Source organism: Zootoca vivipara, chromosome 9 (assembly GCF_965207765.1).
Source record: "Zootoca vivipara chromosome 9, rZooViv2.hap1.1, whole genome shotgun sequence".
Taxonomy (NCBI): Eukaryota; Metazoa; Chordata; class Lepidosauria; order Squamata; family Lacertidae; genus Zootoca; species Zootoca vivipara.
The window spans coordinates 37,221,494-37,243,036 of record NC_142592.1 but is presented as its reverse complement, the minus strand read 5'-3'; the positions used below and the strand labels follow the sequence as shown (position 1 = coordinate 37,243,036).

The window sequence follows — 21,543 nt, the reverse complement described above, 5'->3', positions numbered from 1 at the left end:
GCTAAAGAGGGATACAGAGCGGATCACATCAAGTAGTAAGAGCACCATGGCTGTTTGCAGAGGAAGAGTGAGATCCCAGTTCTTATGAAAATCAAACGGAAGGCTGCTTCAGTTATAACTTTTCTACAAGGAAAATCTTTTGACATCATAATGCTGCTTAAGAATAGCTAGAAAAGACAGGGCAGGTGATTTCATTAAATCTTGGTACATTTGACCTGGAAGGGACTTCACTAAAGTACCTAGCCTGCATTTGATGAAAAAGTGGAAGAATGAAGTCTTGCACTGTCAGCACACTTATATTTGGTCCTGCCACCAGAGAGAGAGAGAGAACTAGCACAGAGTGGTTGGTCTGTGTTTGCTTTTTCCCCTTATACCTTCTTAGTCGGAAATCACCGGTCTCACAGTTGGTATGTTAGAATGCTCTGGAAAAAAGAAATAATTTTGTCTTATTCTTCCCCTGTTAAAATTGCTGAGATGTGGGATAGTTCTTGCTTTTTATCAGGCATCCCCAAACTGCGGCCCTCCAGATGTTTTGGCCTACAACTCCCATGATCCCTAGCCAACAGGACCAGTGGTTGGGGAAGATGGGAATTGTAGTCCAAAACATCTGGAGGGCCGAAGTTTGTGGATGCTTGCTTTATATAACCAAACACAGAAAAGTGTAAAGCCAGGATAGAGAACCTGTGACCTGCCACTTGTGGCTGGACTCCAATTCCCATCAGTCCCAGCCATCATGGCCAGCGGTCAAGGATAATGGAGTTTAGCAGCAACTGGAGGGCCAACCCTGTTGTACAGATTATGCTTTGTCTTTAATCATTAAAACATCAGGATTTGGGGAGTTCTTTTATCAATCTCCATCCTCCTCCAGAATTTAAGCATACACTATACCTACAAGATGCCTTATGTTATAAAGCTGGAAGACAGAGGTCGTTAATAGCTGTTTTGATTGCTTGCAACAAATGGTAGACTGGAAACCACAATATTGAAATTTTGTGGAACATAATTGTGGAACATAAAACATGGAACATAATTGTAGAAGCACCAGGAAGACAGCAATGTAAGACCCTATGGAAGATCAGTGTGTTAAAATGTGCTATCCAAATCCCACTATAAACGGCAAATATAATTTAGTGTGTGAGAGTATATTCAGCAGTGATATGCTTTCCATTTAGAGAGCTTGATAGCTTTGGCAGTTGGAAATGATGCCTCTTGCAGAGGTGGAAGAGGATTGCTATAAGATGTAGAGGAGTGTATACAATACCGTGAAAACATGGAGAGGGCAGGATTAGTGGCTCTCTCTTCAGATAGCAAATGCTGTTCCAAAAAGAATAAATGATATACCTCACTGCAGTACAATCCTGAGGATATAAAGTGCAGTGGGAACCAGCTATAGTACAGTATTCCTTATTCATATTTTTTATTTAAAAGCACACACAGGCTTCAGTTTCATAACCTGGAAGACCAACAGTTTATTATTTCTGCCGGAGTGTCTAGCTCTTTCTCAATCATGGAACCAGCACTTTTCAAGTTAGATTGACTTATTAAAGTAGGCTTTATGTAGAGTAGAACTGGAGTTTGTATAAATTCTCAAATGAACTTTGGGAACATGACATAGGTTGGGATGTTTCATTTAATCTAAATATTTTCAGTGTTTAGATATAGTTAACATGTTCATAAAATATGCATGCATGAGATACTTCCAGAATACAGCTCCTGGACACAATGCTCTTTTTATACAATGCCACCCAGACTTATTTAATTCTGCTTTTGCGTTGTATGTCATCTTCAGGAAACTATTGTCATGATATTCTAGAAAGTGACACGAGCTCTATTTCTCCATCTTAAGTATTTTAGCTTTCTGAGGAGAACAAACACCTTGGTGTTATTAAATCACAACGTTCAGTAGTATTTTTTCTATACTAGCCTGTTACTGAACACATTACACTTTGTATTGTTATGTCTCACTCACTCACCGCCTTTTTTAAAAATAAAAAAAGTTATCATGAGGGCTAGAAACTCTTCTTAAAATTGTCAAAAACTGCCTAGTTTTTTAAAGCCTTTGGCCATGTGAAATGGGAGCCACTGGCTTCAAAGTACTGGAAAAATTAACTTGGGAGGTACAATACCTTGAGTATGGTCAGGAAAATGAAGATCAGGTTAAAGTTTCTTCAATCAATGAATACATGAAAATGAGTGGCACTGAGCAAGGTTATATCTTCTTAATTTAAGAATGTCCCTAAAATACATTGTAAATATTTAAGGCCATGTTCCTCTTATCACAGAGAAGAATTGAAGCACCTATATCTAAATAGTGTCCTATTCTTAAACACACTTACTGGCCAAAATATTTATTATGGCCCCACAGTTCAGCAAGGAAATAGGAGGATTCTTTATATAACTGGAAAGCACTTAATTCAAAATTACATGAATACACTGCACCATATGGCCTACCGCAAGGGTAATACTGAAATACTAGTATGGGGAAGGGGCTGCTCAATACTTGGTTCCTTTTCAATCTTTACCTTAATACTGGAAAATATATAAATCATTTATATAACATTATGCAAAAGAAGGCACAGCCGGTTATAGTTTATACAAGCATGGTGCATAATATGCAGAAATACAGGATTAAAAAGTTTCACATCCTTTAGATAATTGTCTTGAAATCTATTAAGAAAAGTACTTCATTAACAGTGTTCAACACTTGGAGAGCAAGGATATATAAAAAAATTGTAACTCATTTTAATGCACAACAGATTCTGATAAAAAAAACACTGTTTAAAAATGCTAAATAAACATCATACAAGTAGATCATTCATGTAATGAAAAGTGCAAACCATAGTAAAAGAGGGTTTCATGATGTCCTCCCAGTGTCACCAGAAAAATGAAACCCATCAGAATGGCTGTGTAAAATCCAGTTTGTGAGTGAGTCCTTTAATTTGCTGAGACATCAGGATTTATGAGCATTTGGAGACAGAAGAACTGGAGAAGAAGTCCCATCCAAGCTGGGAATTGGCACTGGGATGTGACCATTGAGCAGAGTTGGAAACTGCAAAAGGGGAACAAACGAGAAATATTTTATTGTCTTTAAGATGTGCACTAAGGTTCAATCCAGAGATAACACTAGACACTAAACCAGCATCCCCAAACTTCGGCCCTCCAGATGTTTTGGACTACAATTCCCATCATCCTTGACCACTGGTCCTGTTAGCTAGGGATCATGGGAGTTGTAGGCCAAAACATCTGGAGGGCCGCAGTTTTGGGATGCCTGCACTAAACCATAAATGTTTTTTTTTTAGTTTACCAAATAATTTTAAGATGTATGGGCAACCTGTGCTCTCTTAAGCCACTTGCAGCCCTTGGCCTAATTTCATGCAGATGGCAATGAGTGGGGAGGGGTAAGGGGCATGAGAGAGAGAGAGAGAGAGAGAGAGAGAGAGAGAGAGAGAGAGAGAGAGAGAGAGAAGGGTATCCCATCCACTTTTCGTTCCAGCTGCACCCTCATAGAAGCACAGTCTGCATCTTAACTGCAGCCCAAGCAGCCATTCTGGCACAGTCTTTATTGTTTCACCGATGTAAATAGGGACACTTCTTTGAGTAGAAAAAGTGACTGTGGGAGCATGTGTACCCAAAAATAATGTGGCCGAAAGCTCTTCCCCTCCATGGCACTCTTCTAATTCTACTCTACAACCGAATGTCCTGTACTGTTTTAAAGAAGCGAGGGTGTTAGTTTTTGCTAAAGGTACACTAGAAAAATGTAATTGTCCTGTAATATGCTATAATCAACCAAGCATGTGAAATGGCAGGCTGTGCATGGATTTAATTGCATGGGCATTAGAAACAAGATGCAATGACCCAAGTCAGATACTTAACTTCAGGAAACCCTCAGGGGTAGGGGGCAGAAGAAGAAATGAACCTCTAGCAACTCAGCCTAATAGGTTTTTTGTAAATAGAGACATTTGTAATATATGTGTTCAGCCTTCCTGCAATTATGCAAAATGCTCTGATTTGCTTAATACATTAATTCTGCAATCAATCATAGCCTTGTGTCTTTATTCCTTCACTTGCCGTGTCTTGTGAGAGTCCCAGCTCTTCAGAATGAGCTCTCTTTGTGTGTTTGTGCACTGCCTGACACGAAGGGCCCCAGTTTCTTCCCTAGAACCGCTCAGTTGCAACTATTGGGCAAATAATATGCATACAAACAATGGTATGGATTCTGGCTGCAAAGCGACATCAGCCAGTGGGATGTTTGAGATGCTGGTGAATTCCAGCCGTGCTTCCCTGCTATTGTTTTAGACCTTTATTGCAGAGTGAACTGCAGCTTTGAACAAGTCTCTCATTGCCCTAATTATACTGCAAGCTTTCAAACCTAGAGTAAGTTAATTGCATTCCTCAAGAGGCTCTGCCAATTAACCTGATCCAGTGAAGTAAGCTGGATGCAGGACTCTCCTCGCCCATCTGCTGGGAAATAGAAGTTGTTTTACCTGTATACCAACTTAAGAGAAATAGTTTCACCAGTCCAATTCCTTTGGCTTGTGTGCCAGAGTAGCGTGTCTTTATTTTCTGTAACAGCACCTGCATCCCCCCCCAATGCATAAGTTTATTGAAGTCACCTGAGCAGCATTGTAATGCCCCATTTGTCGCTTTCCAGCCCTTTTTTTTTTTGGTAAACCAAAGCACACTATTGGCTTAAGCTTTATAAATAAATAAAATATGTCCTCAAAAGGATCTATGAAAAAAGATAAAGCAAGCTTACTTGGAGTGTAAGCTTGCCCCCCCCCCCAAATCTCAATATTTTTTTGGAAGGAGAAAATCTGCATCCTATGTGTAGACAAAATTTGTTTTGTAACCCCTGTCCAGAACATTAGTTGAGATTTCAGCACCCTGCCCATCCACATATTCTCCCAGATACAAAACTTGCTCTCACAATATGAAATGCTGTACTTTGCCCTCAAAGCACCCTTGATCAGGAAAGGCTTTACCTGTGAAGATGGAAGTGAGTGCAGTGAGCCCTTTAAAGAAAGAAAAAAGTCAACTCCTTGGTGAGTTAGATCAGGTTCAGGCTCAGCGGCTGTTGCCACTTCTTATTTGGTTCTTGGGAAGAACACTTTTCCTATGCTAATAGATTTGTCATCTTGGCCTTTCTCTGAACCACACGTTAGTCAAATAAGGGCCCTTGATGTGACGGATCTGGATCCCCTTTTCACTTCCAGTTACCACTAATAGGTGCTGGATGCACTTGGCTCTCACTACAGGGCAAGTCGTGGGTGCTTCTGTCTGATCCTCACTGGATGGCTCTAATCAAGTGTGCAAAATTATGAAAGGCTAAAAATAAGGGAGTTCGTGTGAGGCGAAAGAGAGCCCTAGGAGGACTGCTGCAAAGCAGGTTGTGTTCTAAGTCAGAACAGTTGTTGAAGGTTAGGGAGGATATATGGGGAGTTGAATATTTGGGGTTTTCAGGAATCTAGTTCTTGAAGCTGTGCTGCACAAGTTGTGGTCCATCCCCAGATTTTGGTGGCAAGTGTCTTCTTCCAAATACTCTATATCTAGTGCTGTATATACTTCAAACTTTTTTCCTTTCTCCCTCTCCTTTTGTGTGCATTTTAGAGTCAGGATCAAGCCTGTACAACGACGATCTACAGAACACTGGACTATTTCCCATAATGCGTTACAGTATATACTGGATATGAATCAGGTTTGCACAAGGTGCATTGTATATCAACAACCTGGGAACAGTCCACAACTCCTTCCCTGCAACACCTTCTCCCCAATTTCTGTTTCTGCTTAAACGCTACCCAGTGTCACTTAGGGTGTGTGTGTGGTTTCTTCCCCCCCCCCTTCTGAGTACACACACTCAGCAGAAAAACATCTAATAGGACAAAGAGGGAATTTATACTTGGTGGGAATGCCTCGAGCACACCAATTTGTACAAGCACACAATTGTTAATTTATTAAGCGGTGGAATGAAAGAATGCAAGCCTGTTTGCATGGCTGTAGTAGGCAACAACAACAAAAACAGTATTAAAGCCACCTGTTTTTAGAGACGTTTGCAACAGGACTCTGACCTGAACATGAGAAGCAGATATATTGCAACCAGATACCCGTATTTCATCACAAATCCTTGTCTTCTTTGTATGAAAAAAATCCTTAAACCCAGGAATGCAGATGGGAATGCAAGGTAGCACAACACAAACTCGAATATTTGCAGATAGCATACCACAGCACTGCTGCTACAGAGGTTTAATAAAAAGCCTACAGTTCTTATAGGCTGAATTTACGGACACACATAGAAGTGCCTGTGTGGCAGGAATTTGGTGATCTCAGCCCCCACTCACTTCAACGGCATGGTAATCCTGCAGTTACATCTTCCTTGCTTGCTCCAGGTGCTTCCCTGACATAAATTTACTCCTTCCTGTTATTGGTAAGTGTAGTTTTCCTGCGTCAGCCAAGGAAGCCAGATTCCAGGTGATAATGCTAATATTTTCATACCCAGTATAATTTCTCCCTTTTTAAAATAAGGATTGGAAAAAAAACCCACATGATACTAGACTCATGGAGCCAAGATGCCCCTGCAATCATGAGCACTTTCTCTACATTTTTAATCCTTGTGATTTTAAACTGTTCCTGCAGCTTCCCTTAACACAGCCTCAGATAGGGCATGCTAATCCTCTTGAGAAATCTTCATATTCTTTTGGGGGGGGGGATTTATGTTTTCCCATGCGCAGATAAATTTTGATGTACAGTCTCTTTGACATATTTTGGCTGAAACATCAGAGCTGCTACAAAAACATAAAAGAAGCCTGCAGGATTGGGCCAATGGCCCGCCCAGTTCAGCACTGTGTGGCCCTGGTATACAGAAGCATACTACCTCTGACTGTGGAGGCAGAACATAACCATCATGGCTAGCAGCCACCATGCTTACAGGAATTTGTCTATTTTTTCAGAGCCATCTGAGTGGGTGGCCATCACTGCCTCCTGTGGGCAGGCTGAAGAAGTACTTTGTTTCATCTGCCCTGAATCCTCCAGCATTTCACTTTGTTGGATGTCCCAAAGTATATCCATATGCATAATTTTACACATTTTATCGTGTCCCTTTTTGCTCATCTTTTCTCTAAACTAAAAAAGCCCTACACCACTGTTGTTATCTTTCCTCCTGGTGGAGTTGCTCTGTCTCCTTGGTCATTTTGGTTGCCCTTTTCTGAACCTCTTTCTGAGTTGAGTTGAGGCGACCAGAACAGCACACAGTGTATTCCAAATGCAGCTGCATCATAGCTTTGTATAACGGCATTATGATATTGGCAATTTTGTTTTCAATTTCTTTTCTAATGATCCCCATTGTTGTTGTTGTTGTTGTTGTCTAGTCATTTAGTTGTGTCCGACTCTTCGTGACCCCATGGACCAGAGCACGCCAGTTTGGTCAGACTCATGTTGGTGGCTTCGAGAACACTGTCCAACCATCTCGTCCTCTGTTGTCCCCTTCTCCTTGTGCCCTCAATCTTTCCCAACATCAGGGTCTTTTCCGGGGAGTCTTCTCTTCTCATGAGGTGGCCAAAGTATTGGAGCCTCAGCTTCAGGACCTGTCCTTCCAGTGAGCACTCAGGGCTGATTTCCTTCAGAATGGATAGGTTTGATCTTCTTGCAGTCCATGGGACTCTCAAGAGTCTCCTCCAGCACCATAATTCAAAAGCATCAATTCTTCTGTGATCAGCCTTCTTTATGGTCCAGCTCTCACTTCCATACATCACTACTGGGAAAACCATAGCTTTAACTATACAGACCTTTGTCGGCAAGGTGATGTCTCTGCTTTTTAAGATGCTTTCTAGGTTTGTCATCGCTTTTCTCCCAAGTAGCAGGCATCTTTTAATTTCGTGACTGCTGTCACCATCTGCAGTGATCATGGAACCCAAGAAAATAAAATCTCTCACTGCCTCCATTTCTTCCCCTTCTATTTGCCAGGAGGTGATGGGACCAGTGGCCAGGATCTTAAGTTGTTGTTTTTTTTTATGTTGAGCTTCAGACCATATTTTGCACTCTTAATGATCCCTAGCAAGGATTTTTTCCATTTGCACAGGTGCAGCGCACTGGGTCAACATCTTCATCAAGATATCATCGTGTCTGGCGCATGTGTTTTCACTAACTATGACAGAGGGGGGACTTAGTCATCCAGTCCAAACCCCTGCAATTCAGGAATCTTTTGCCTAACTTGGGGCTGGAACCCAGGACCCTGAGATTGTGTGTCTCATGTTCTACCAACTGAGCTATCTCAGCTTGGCTTATAATTATCAACCGAAGCCACCTCTGCTGCTGCCCTAGTGATAACAATCGCCTGCCCCTTTAGGAGGCTGACTCCAGAGAAGCAGTAAACCTCCCTCAGTGCACTGTGTACAGTTCCTGCCTTTTGGCACCTTCGTTGCTTTGCCTCTCACCCTGTTACTGAAGCTCCTTTCCTGAGAGAAGGTATTGTTTTTGCACATCTAATGTTATCTCTTTTCAGAATGGAAATGCCCCCATCCCCAGCCACAAAAAGGTTCCTTTGGCTACCTGGCCAGAATGCACCACCTAAGAGAGCAGAGTCATTGCTCCAACCTACCTGGAACAGGGTGTTTGGTCCTTGCAGCCTGGCAGGACTCAAAGGAGCGACAGGGCTGAGGCTGCTCCAGAAGTGGATGCTAGAAAGCAGTGGACTCGGGGTCAACAGCAATCCATTTGGGGTCTGCAAGACAAAAGACAAAGACATGTGTTCCGACGTTCATCTGCTCTTTGGCTTAGCCATGTCTTGACTCAGATTGCCAGGCTGAATGTTACAGGGGCCCCTCCTCATTGCTTCGTCCCATAGCCTTTTTGTGCTTAGAAACTGTTTTCCTTTCTGAACCTCGGGATTTTTAACATTAGCATTTCAACAGGGATTTGATGTAAGAATTGTAATTACATGCACTGTGCTTTCTCTGGGTGAGTTCCTATGCAACTTCTTTCTAGCTACATCTTCTTGGAAAGGGGAACTATGAGCAGAAAATGATGGAGAAAGAGAGGAAGCTGGGCCCAAATATGCCCTTCTACTCACAAAAGGGTTGTTCTACATCTCACACGAGAGAGCACTCTGTGATCCAAAGCCGTGTGTGTGTAAGCAAAAGCACATGGACTGCTATAGAATCTGCCTATTATCACACTGTGTGGACGCTTAAGCATTTGCAAGACACTCCTCCTGTCAATTCCCTTTAAGGATTGGGCCATACCTCAGCGGTAGAACAACTACTCTGCATGCATCAGGTCATGGGTTCAATTCCAGGCGCCTCCAGCTAAGGCTGGGGGAAACTGTCTCTCAAACCCAGGAGAGGCAATGTCAGTCACCATAGGCAATATTGATGTAGATGGACCACTGGTCTGACTTGGTATATGGCAGCTTCCTATGTTTGCAATCCTTTGGGTCTATCTTTACTGTGTGAGTCCAAAGCACTGAGCAAAACTGATGTACGGTACTCTGCATATTCTATAGCGACTAAGTGCTAAAGCTGTACAGGTCTAAACTAAGTCAGCCCTTGCTCCAGAATACATGACAAAAATCACTACTGTTTAGTTCATTTTTGCTTTTTGGCCATTGCAGAATCTCTTGGCTGATATTATTTATTTATTTAATTATTATTATTATTATTATTATTATTATTATTATTATTATTATATTTGAGCATAATACTCTATTTTCCTCTGCTTGTTTACTCTGCAAGTTTCTTTGTTTATTAACACTTCAAGTCAATGTTGCTGAACGTGTCCCTTGTAGGATATGACATCTCTCTAGAGCAAAGTACCTCTTTTCTTAATAAGGAAGCAGTTTCACTGCCTCATCATGCTCAGTTTAGTTTTGCCACAATCACATGATACATCTGCCCAGCTGAGAATAAGAAGGCATTTTGTTTTCTAACAGAGAAGGTAGAAAAAAGTATGAATATTGCTTCCCCCCCCCCATGCTGCATATATTCTGGACAGCTCCATACTGACTATCACATGATGAAGGATTTAGCTTGGACCCTTAAGAATATGTTCTACCACTGAACTATGGTTCTTCCTCATTGCTTGCCATCATTAGCTCACATGGCGTAAAAGAAATTGGTACTTGCAATGATCCACAAATTTTTATTTATTTATTTTATTAAGCCAACAAATATTTCCATAAATATCAGACATTGTTCTCACTTTTAATCTTTGAAGAAGAGTAGAACTGGACCTATTTTTATACCATAAATGGTGTATTTACCATAAAATGTATATTTACTGTAGGATGACAGAATAAGACCCCACAGAATGCAACTCCTACAGAGAACTTTGAAATCTCCTAGCCACTGGGACTTACTCCCCAAGAAATTGTATAGGGTTGCCACTTTACAGCTACAACTACAAAAAGCCAAGCGGTGCCTTAAATATTGGCACATTTATTACAGCAAGTTTTCATGGACTAGAATCCATTTCAAAGCTTATGCCACAATTTATGAATTGGCATTTAACATGCTGGAAGACTGATGCTTTTGCTGCACCAGACCAACCCAGCCATCCTGCTGAAGCTTCCTGCACAATCTTCTGCATGTTTCCGCCGAGGTGCATTTTGTTGAACTCCATGGAACTTCGGTCCAGGTTAGTAGTTTATAGCCCAAATCTACCTAGCTAGGCCTGTGTAGATTTTCAAATGCTATTTTCAGCAGCATGACTCATGAATAAATCTGAGATTTCTTTTGCAAGCAGCCCACAGCTCAGAAAGCAACTGTCAGGTCATTTATTTTTAAAAGAACTGCAAACTCTCAGGCTTTCATACCCAAAATAAGTAGGTTTCCTTTTTTAGCATCATAGACCGAGTTGATCGCTGCTTAGTGTTAACTGTTCTACCACATGTATTTTGGCTAAGCTCCGCTCCCTCATCAGCACAATGTCAGAATCCTATTGTTCTATACAAGGTTTGAGCAAAGAGCATTTTTTTAAGCCAGCCTTCTCTACTCTGGCGCCATCCAGATGTTTTGGGCTGCAATTCCCATCTGTCCCAGCCAAGAGGCTTTAACCCCAAAAGAGGTAGATTTAGAATGTGATGGGCTAACATGCCAGCCAGGTTATTATGTGTTTTAACACTTAGAGAATGGATGCTTTAAGTTGCAGTGTCTGTGTTCCCTGCAGAGAATTAGTTTGTCCAACATTATAGAGTATTAATAAGGCTAGTTTTTAAAAGCTAGGCAGAGACACCTTTTCATCAAGGCCAGAAAAGGTCGTCAAAACAAAAGTGTCTTCAGTTGTTTCCAGAAAGGGCCAGGCTGCTTAATACTTAAAAGAATGCTACTTTAAAACACATATTCACATTACCATGTTAAAATAGCAGTTTCTGAACTGCTGCTGGACTGAATAACACACAACTCTTGCAAGATGGAAGAGGAGGACTGCAACTGATTTCCATCAGCAAGCTCCCAAAGACAACAAAGAGAGCAGCCAGGGCTCACTAGCACGATGTGTACCTTTCAGTGCTAGTGTAGAGCACCAACCTTCTGTTGTTACCAAATGGATAATGTAAGCAGATGATGCCTGGGATTCAGTGACAGAGGATTCCAGACTTAAAGCCCATCTGATGCTTAATGCAAAAGGGAGAGACAGTTGCATAGACACTCATTCTGCCCTTAAGGAGTCAGCCTTTTTTATTCTGAATACTGCAAAACCACTTTATGATTAAAGAAAACAGCTTGACCTAAACATGTCATTTCATATTTTGTTTGAGAAAGGCCACGGTGCCAGCAAACTACAAAATGTAATTAAGCTGCTAACGGTCTATTCCACAGTCTGGCCTCTTGTTCATGGAAGCACCCAGATTTCCTGGCATCTAAAGTGTCCACTTTCTTAGAAGGCTTTTTTCAAGCCTAAGTGTTGTGGAGGGGTGTGGTCTCTTGCTTCCTAGCTGCACTCTCCAGCAAGATCAACACACCCACCCAAGATTTGGCTTGAAGAAAAGCAAAAGCCTAACTGAGAGCAGATGGGCAATAGTGGGTTTACATGTATTTGATTGCTCTCTCGCTGTGTGTGTGTGTGTGCATGTGCGTGCCATGCCCCCAACAGCACCTCCACTTTGCAAATTTACCCGAAAGCCCCAATGCTATGCAAGATTTGTCATGGGGAACGTATGCATAGGTTTCTAGCAGATAGCTGGAAGTGGTGACTTGTCCATCCTGGAAAGCTGTTAATGCATGAATGAAATTTACATGGCAGGCAGAGCATTACTGAGAAGGGTCTTCTCAGTGGTGGTACCCCTATTTGAACACCCCAAAAAGATTTGGGAGGTGCCTAAACTACTGTCATTCAGATTAAGACCTTTTCATTTCTCCAGTGTTTTATTTATTTTATTTTATTTCATTTCATTTGCATGCCACTTTTATCTTCCAAGGATCTCAAGGTGGTGTACATGGTTCTCCCCACCCCCATTTCATCCTCACAACAACCCTGTGAGGTAGGTTAAGGGAAGAGAGTAAGCTTCATGGCTGAGTGGGGATTCAAACCATGGTTTCCTAGGTCATAGTACAACACTCTAACCATTATGCCACACTGGCTTTCTTTCAATTTTGCCTATGCTTTTGCATATGCTTTTTTACTGACTGCTGCTCTCCTGAGTTTTGCTCCTGCTGTATGTGTTTTATTTGTAATAGCTGCTTTTAAAAAAAAGTAACTTGATTGTATTTTTAATCTAAGGAACATTTTAATAGAAAAGGGACTCATACATTCTTAATAAACTACATGCTGCTTTTTTTCTTTCTGTCCTTGGAAGAAAAAGGCACTTTATCCAAGGGCAGGCCATGGGCATCACTAAAAGGAACTCAGGCGGCAATCCTCTACACACAGGAGTAAGTCCCACTACACTCAGCAGAGCTTACGTCTAAGTAAACATGCATAGGATTCCCCTGTCCAAGTGTCAAAGTCTTACCTGGGCAGTGAAGAAAGCAGGAGTCAGGGATCCTGAGGGGAGTGCTGGGCTGTTGAGGGCAATAGAGCCGAGGTCAGTGCTTGAAAGAACCATTGGAGGTGCCGAGATCTCCAAACCTTTGGGTTTCTTAGCCTTTGGGGGAAGAGAAGGAGATTTTGTCTTGGATCCTGACGACAGGTTCAGTGGCTCGAGGGAATCAGAATCCTGGCAACTGGACTCCAAAAAGATGCTTCTGTGTTCTGAAGGGAGGGGTGAGTTCGGAGACAGAGACGGTGACCGGGAGGAAGATGGCGAAGCCGACGAGATGCTGGCAACATTGGGCAACATTAAAGAGGATATTTTTGCAGAGACAGAGGATGCTAAAAAAGCAGAAGCGGCTGCTGCCTCGGATGTTGATGGCAGGGACACTATGGGCCTCATGACTTGCTTGTCTGATTTGTTTGTCACAAATCTTATAACAGTTCGGACTTCTTCCAGAGGGGTGGGGCTCTCCAGTTTCTCCTCCAGCTTCTCTGTTTTGATCTGCTTGAGAGTTTCTGGCTGGTTTTGCAGGGAGTTGATGGTGAAAGAGGAGTACAACCCCGAATGGATATATTCATTACGGCTTGCGCCTTTCAGGGCCGCCAAGCCATGCTTGTGTTGCTCTCTACCTTCAAGAGGTATCTTGCAGTCGCTGTCCTGCAGCAAAAGGCTCTCCCTGCTGATTTCCACAGCATGAGGATCCATCTTTAAAATGTCAGGGAATGACACAAACTTGTACACAAACTTCTGCCCAATCACCTTCTTGATGATGTTCTGCATTAAACAGCAAACCAAGGGTGACATTCGTTAGTATTTTCACAAAGCAGCTCAGTGCGAAGCATCTCCTCTACGATTCAGGAGGCTCCAGGTTTGCTTCCTGGCATCTCCAGTTAAAAAAATCAGGTAGCTTGTGGGTTTACTTAGGCCTGGCATGGTTACTTAGGCCACAAGTCCATTTCCCTCAAACCATGCCCACCTGTGTCTTACCTGAAGCCCCTTGTGGTGTCAGGTGAGAGGCAGGTGGCGATGTGGCTGCCAATGACCAATTGGGAGCCTTTAAGTGCACTCGTAAATATGCACTGGCAAAGGAATCCTTGCTGTCCCTGCTGATCAGGAAGCCAGCTGGGATTGGCTGCTTGTGGGGACTCCATCGTCTGACATCATTGTGACATCAGGTGACTGACAGGTGGGCAGACCCCACCCACCTGTCAAAATTGGCCTGCATGTGCTAGAGGAGATAAGATCTGGCCCTGAGGTAACAAGTGATGAGAAAGACCCTCAGCCTGAGAAGCTGGAGAGCCACCGGCAGTTAGAGTAGAGTAGAGTAATTCTGGGTCTGACAGACTAATAGTCTGACATTCTATAAAGGCAACTGCCTAACATAATATAATATGTGCAATCTGATTGACAATGCTTCCTCCTTATAAACTGTCTGTAGGCTGCCCTGCCTTTAGGTGGCTACTTCAAGACAGCAGTTTGCTGGGGAATTTACTGCTGCACTGTTTTTGAGGGGGTTGCTTTTTGCATTTAGGCAAGGAAAATGATGCGTTCGGGTTTTAGGTTTTTTTTTTAAAAAAATAAAGACTTTAAAATATATTATTGATATATATGGCTGGCTGAAATCTTTGTAAGTAAGTGGTATTTTACTGTCTGAATTTTGTATTTGTGTTAACTTTTTGTGAACAGCCTTGCGAGGCTCTTTTTAGCCAAAAGGCAGCACTCCAACTTTAACAAGCATGTTAATACTTTTTGCTTTCTTGTTTAAGCACTGTGCAAATAGAATTTTTAAAATTACCTTGTCATAGTAGTATCTCAGCGCTCTGCTCAGTTTGTCATAATTCATGTTAGTTTTGTTTTTTCTGAGTCCCCACAGCTTAGCCACTTCCTCTGCCTTAAGTAGCTTAAATTCACCATCATTAGATGTCCAACAAATTAGGTGCTCATGTTTCTGATCGAGAAGCAACTGCAACAGGAACTGCCACAATGTGATTGCACTCTCCATGCCTGCAATGGACAGAAAAAAATGGGGAGAGAGACAATGTAAACATTGCCTAACCTGCTCATCTTAGTTTCAACCACAACACTTATGTAGGATCATATGGGCAATTACACGTGCTATAGGAAAGTACAAAATACTAAAATGGAAGTACAAAATAAATAAAAAAATGGATGTACAAAATACTGAAGAAAATGCATTTTAAAATATCCCAATAAACCCTATTGTGAAATTATTCTGTAAAGATTATCATTTTTTTGCTAATCCTGTAGTAATATCCCAGAGAGAGAGAGAGAAAATATTCTAGCCTAAACCCAGCAAAGAGTGAAGCCCATTGATTTCAGTGGGCTTTAGCATTATTCCATGCTGGATTGAGGCATCCTTTTTAAAACATCATTTTTCACATTTAGCATATACTGAGATACCGGTACATCTTATTCTGAATATCAAATGTCCCAAGGATTTTCCATTAAGCTACTGTTTTTGCACAATGGACCATTGTTCTCTCTCCCCCTCTTGCTTACCTCTGCAATAGTCAATGGGATCCAGGCTGCCATTGCCTGGTCTTTCTCTCTCTCCCTCTCCAAGTGTAGACACAAAAGGACTGCCTAACTCTAATCTTATTTTTCTCCTGACTCTGTTAAGAATAATATTGTAATTCTGGGGTTTTCATTTTCCTGCTGTTGCTTTTATACTATGGTGACAGAGAACATCAAAGTTACAGTGATGTTCTTGTAAAAATGGACTGGTGTCAACACACCTACTATATAGGGACAATACATGTCTGAATACTCCCTATACACATAAAAGTGAAAAAGTCACAGATTGTTTCCAGAACTCCTCACAGTTTACTTTGTTTAGAAAATGCTGGGCTTAGTTCTGAGCTGGATATTGTTGTAATATTTCTTTTTCATAGCCTCTCTTCCTTTTTGCCATTACATTTTTGGGACTTCACCCTTCACACCTGGGCAGACAGATACACATGCCGATCATCTCTGTGCTAAGATTTAAGGCATTTCTCAAGGAAGTCTAAGCAAATAGTTTGAGCAGTGATAGGAAAATAACTGTTTTTTATTTTATTTTTAAAAACGATAAAGAATTATGCAATATTATAGTTTAACTTAGGATCTTCAGTACATCGGTGCTGCACCTTGTTAAAACATGTTTAAAACATGTACACATTACCCTTCATCCGATGTGGATTCCAGGCAGGTATACAACCAGACCTCGCATTATAATATCAAATGATAACAGCAAGACTTACTAATTAAGCCTAATATTTGTACTTCCCTGCTTCCCCCTTCTTTGTGTACATTACCTAATGAAGGTTATTCAGGAGAACCTGGAAGCTTGCCACACTTTTGTGACATTTTCTCTGGTCCCAATAAAGGTGTTGCTCTGTTGTAGATTTTGAAATATTTATTTTTATAAAGCTGTCTTATGTGCACATTTTCTGTATCTGCCACTAGGTGGCACACAACTTCTGAGTCTTCTTGTAACTCTTCCACATTGGCACAGAATAATTTCAAACTCTTCCTTGCATAGTTCCAGATGAAGCCGTGCACAAGGAATCATGCCACAGGATTCCGTTTGCAAACTGATCAGGCTTTAGTGCAGCCTTATAAGCAGAATTTTAAAAACCCCTCTTTCTTTACTAGAAAAACACATTCTATGTTATTAAACGTTTTAATTCTTTTGAGAAATTTTGTAACTGCATTATGCAGACTCACGTACAGACACAGGTTTATTAACCTGAGGTGTGTGCACACATAGCAACAGCCTTGTGGAAGACATGGGGTACATAATATTGCCACATCACAAGATATGAATCAAAGACTCCTCTGAGATGGGTTGCTACTATTCCAATTTCACCAATATGAGAACAAAGGCCACCCTATGGGGCCCTCAGCTTGGAATTGTCCCGTTCTTAATTCCTCAACTCTAAAGTAGTTCACTATGGGCAGGCATGCAAACTCTCTACCACTTAATCAATATGAGCAACTATTATCTCATTATGGCAGAACATAATCTGGATAACTAGTGAAAGTGGCTACATGACTTTCCGTGCAGGGCAGTTCACTTCCGTCTGAAGCACACCACAGATTTAACACTTCATTTTCTGTTTGTTTGTTTGTTTGTTTGCTTGCTTGCTTGCTTGCCTGCCTATTCTGTAATTCCCATCTATGCAACACTTCTTAGTTCATTGTGGGACAGGGCACAGGTTCATGGGGAGCCATTCCATACTCATGAGGAAACTCATATAAGTATGTAAAATGTATTTTTAGGCTCAACTATATGTATATTTTGGCACTTGTAAAGCTCAGGCACTCATTATGTTACACAATGTTTTTATGCACATCTTAAAGTGTTTCCAGTTAAGTCCTTTTTTGGTGTATTATAAAATCAGGATAATTGTATAAATGCATCCATTTAACATTTTGCTGGTAGATCCTTTCAAAGAAAAATCCCTGTCATTTTTTTAAAAGGTACTATTTGAAAATGCACCTTGCCCATATGATTCTTGTTAACCATCTTATGTTATTACATTCACATATTAATTTGTAAACATGCATGAAGCAATCATAGGCTGTGTACATGCAACATTTTATCGAAGAATCAACGGAGAACAAGTACTTTTTTATGTAGTCCACAAACAATATAGATCTATTGCATATTTTTGTCTCTGAAAAGCACTTATTGAGAAACTGGTTTCATTGCAAAAACAAAAGCTTATTGCAGATTGATCCAAATGGTGTGTCCATTTGAAAACGGAAGTAAAAAGATGTTTGAGGTCCATACAGCTGGGGGGGAGGGGTGTATCCACACTTGACCAACTTTGTTGTGGGTGAGTATATAAACCAAGATCACAATCACCATTTCCTTCTTCATTCCCCCTGGGGCATGTACAGGGAACAAAAGGTGTGGATAACAGAATCTAGGGAAGGCTTATCAAGTAACCCCACCCACCCTTGTATCTGGAATCAATCTAGATGCAAAGCTGCATATTGAGGATGTGCACAAACAATTCTGGTTTGAGGGGGAAAACACAACCTTTTCGTGCTACAAACTACAGTAGTTAGTGGGTGCGCAGCCATAGATTTTGGTAAGGAATACATAAAAATAAAATGGCCTTGTCACAATGAGGGGGGATCTGTGGCTTCCATCCTGTAGGGCGCCAGATCTCTCCCATCCCTGCTTTAACCCATTGTTTTCTCCAAACAAGAATTGGAATAGGTGCTTCAAACTGGCTTTCCAGTTGTGAAGCAGCATCCAAAGAAGTCATTTCACAAATAGAATGACTTCTGCTCACTCAACTGAATTCTCCACCCACATGCCCCAAACCTGCTCTGAGGTCCTCACAACACTCTGGAATACATCTGGGTGAGGGGGAAGATGGGGACTCACACAATGCCTCTCTGGCTTGGAAGCAAAAGGAAGCAGTAACTAGAGTCTGACCAGTTCAGATATAATGACCAACTACAACTGCCATGAACCAGGAAGCCATCATTACAGAATTGCTACCCTTTTCAGGTTTTTATCAAGCTTTTTAATTTCAGCCCACCATGGGGAAACTCCCAAAATACAAATGCCAAATTGGAAATCGGTCTGAAATATTGTGGAGGAGGGCCAGAGCAGTTGAGCAGGAACATTTCTTACTGCAACGTTTTGTTGCTGGATCCACTTGTAGCTAATATTATTGTTTCATGCTTAATGGTTTATACTTCTAATCTGTTATATTAAGGGGACAGCATATAAATTGCTTCTCCCTGCTCAACCTCTTACAGTAGCTACGAGCTTGCCTGAATATCATGAAATGATTCACCACTCCCTGCACACAGCACCTGAAAATGTGCCACTTTAAAGCTGCTCTGCAGAGATTTCTGCAGTCCTCCTAAACTGCACGTAAACAAGGAAAACTGATTCCCTTGTGATGGTAGGCTATCCAGATATTTACTGTATTCTGATTCCGTATCATTCTGTTCTATTCTTCAATCATGAAGGTTCTACAGAATGGCTTAAAATCCTGTTATCAAATAAACCAATGATACAATAATTGGCTGTAACACAGCAGAAAACAACACACACTTTTAGAAGTCCTAGGATATAGCCTGATGGTACATGAGGCCACCACCTGGGTGAAGGTAAGAAAGTCTGGGTCTTGTCCGTAACTGGATGGGTGACCCTCTGGAAATAGCATGTATGGGCATCATCCTGGAAGCAAGGCAGGTTATAAATGCAAGGGAGGGAGGGATGAATAAATGAAATTGAAAAGAAAATGCAAGGTCCATTTGTCAGAACATCGTACCTGAAAAGTCTGTGAAATAGATGGGCACCAGCAAACCTCCCTGGAGAGGGGGGGGGCAGGTTCCAGGCTGCATTTCCCAGGCATGACCCACAGCCATATAGGCCTCTGTGGCACCTCGCCCCACAGATCCTGGCTGAGGCTTGCTCCTAGATTTGCTTGCATGTTTATACTGATGCGCATGTAAACCCATATCATGTGTCATTTGGGGACCTTTATTGGAGATTAGTGCACACCAGGTTTTACTGCAATGGACACAATTACTTTTTCAAAAACATCCAACGCTTCCCTTGCTTATTTAATGGGAGTTTAGCAATAGCCAATAAATACCAGCATTACCCAATTTGCTCGGGTGAATTAGCAACAATCACTCGATTTGATATGGTTAGACTATTTCTTGACATGGAATAGATGACAGAGCAAACATAGCTTTGTGGCTTGAAGCATTGGTTAAGGAGTATATTTTTTAAAATGAAATTATTGGTTGTTATACATTACACAGGCTATCCCAGGCATCCCCAAACTGCGGCCCTCCTGATGTTTTGGCCTACAGCTCCCATGATCCCTAGCTAACAGGACCAGTGGTCAGGGATGATGGGAATTGTAGTCCAAAACATCTGGAGGGCCGAAGTTTGGGGATGCCTGGGCCATCAATTCCAAACTGCTTGGGTAGGACATTTAAACAGTTCCAACATTACATATGGAGAGAGGTAAATATGCCTAATATGGAGTTCTGGAGCAGGTTTTAAACCCAGCAGAACTGAAGAGAGACTAAATGAACCTAACTGTTGTAAAAGGACACCGGCCAGTGTGCCCTGTTAGGAATAGTTCTTAGTCCACAAAAAACAAACAAACAAACACAGGTTTGAAAGCAAGGGCGGGGGTTGAAGGGTAAAGAGGGGGTGCTAAACCAAGGCTGGAGAAGAGGGGCGTGTGCTCCCATCATGATTGATGGAGTCGGAGCATCTTAAAAGGAGAAGCATGGAGCTGCCTTTTGGAAATGTCCCAAAAGTTGAAGAACTTGGGACTCTAGTTATAAGGAAAAGACTTGAACAGTGGGTTAAGTCCCTACATTTGCAAAGTGATCTTGTTAATGTCCAGGATGGGCAGAGGTAGACAGATTTAGGGCAGTGTGACCAGTTCCACTGCACTGGCCACCAAGCCTGGGGATGCCACAACTATGACATGGTGAATTGAGCAGAACAGAAGGTAAAGAGGGGGGGGGATTTTGGCCTTGCACAGGTTGCAAATTTTAAAGACCAAAGTCCTCCCCGGCACAGGTGATGTTAAATATAAAAGGGCACATGTATGAGCTGCTATGAGTCATGGCGATTAGACCTCCTGCCACACAGGCACCTTAACCAATTAGATCACACGATTTAATGGGCAACTTTTGCTTCCAGCAAGGGCTGAACTTGGATATATCAGGAAATGCAAACCGGGGTTTGCATTTTTAAAAATTAAAGTGGAACATGTCTCCTGGACTGAATCCATCCGCTCTCAAGGGGCAATAAATGGCCAAATTAGAGGTGCTAACATACACCAGGTATGTGAGAGGATTCATTAAGCTTATGCAGATTTGTTCACACTTGTGGCTAGAATGTTTCATTGCTTACCCTGATTTCACATGGGGTGGGGTGGGGGAGATATTTGGTCCTGCATACTACTAGCACATTGTCCCCCAAAGGTTTCCCACGAAGGGTGGTGGCCTTTGGGCTGGCCCAGCTTATATTAGACCTACTTTCACTGATTTACTACAGTGATTCTCAGGGCAAAGCTCAATTCTGCAGTTTCTCAACTTAGTTTCTCTGGAATAGGCTTGCTGTAGATGTGCCTCTGTAGCATCTCTCCCTCCAGCCGCCACAGACCTGGGCTGAGGAATTCCTTTTCCCAAGGAGAGGTCCCAGAGCTAAATACCTTGGGTGAGGGAGCTTTCCCCATCCTAGCCATGTGAGGAAGAGACATGCCCAGCATGCTCCCAGCCAAAACTTTTCCAAGGGGGAGGCAGGAGACACTCTCCTCCCACCATGATCTGCCCAGGGCAGGTAAATTAACTTTGATGCAATGAGCCATTATTACATGCACATCTGCAAAAGGAAATATGACTTCTCCAGCTACCTAGTGCACGTCTAATGTCTGTCTGTGTGCATGAGTGTCTGTATGTGCACATCTCTCCAAGGACACAACTTTTCACTCTTTTTTCCCTCTTCCAAGCGCTCTAAAAAGCCCTCGGGTATTAGTGTGTGAATATCCATTTATCGCTGCTAGATCTCGACTGTGTCTAGC

The 21,543-nt window shown here is 41.9% G+C and overlaps 1 protein-coding gene across 2 annotated transcripts in view; it reads right to left on the bottom strand.

Moving 5' to 3' along the window:
* Positions 1-1,400: 1,400 nt before the first annotated feature.
* ELK3 (ETS transcription factor ELK3) overlaps positions 1,401-21,543 on the bottom strand; it is a 42,603-nt gene continuing 22,460 nt past the window's right edge. For both annotated transcript variants that reach the window (XM_035127167.3, XM_088651892.1), the window contains 4 exons: positions 14,754-14,962; positions 12,938-13,732; positions 8,591-8,713; positions 1,401-3,049 (listed from right to left, as the gene is read on the bottom strand). In XM_035127167.3, the coding sequence (XP_034983058.1) occupies positions 2,951-3,049; positions 8,591-8,713; positions 12,938-13,732; positions 14,754-14,960 (1,224 nt within the window). In that variant the 5' untranslated portion in view covers positions 14,961-14,962 and the 3' untranslated portion in view covers positions 1,401-2,950. The remainder of the gene's footprint in view (positions 3,050-8,590; positions 8,714-12,937; positions 13,733-14,753; positions 14,963-21,543) is intronic.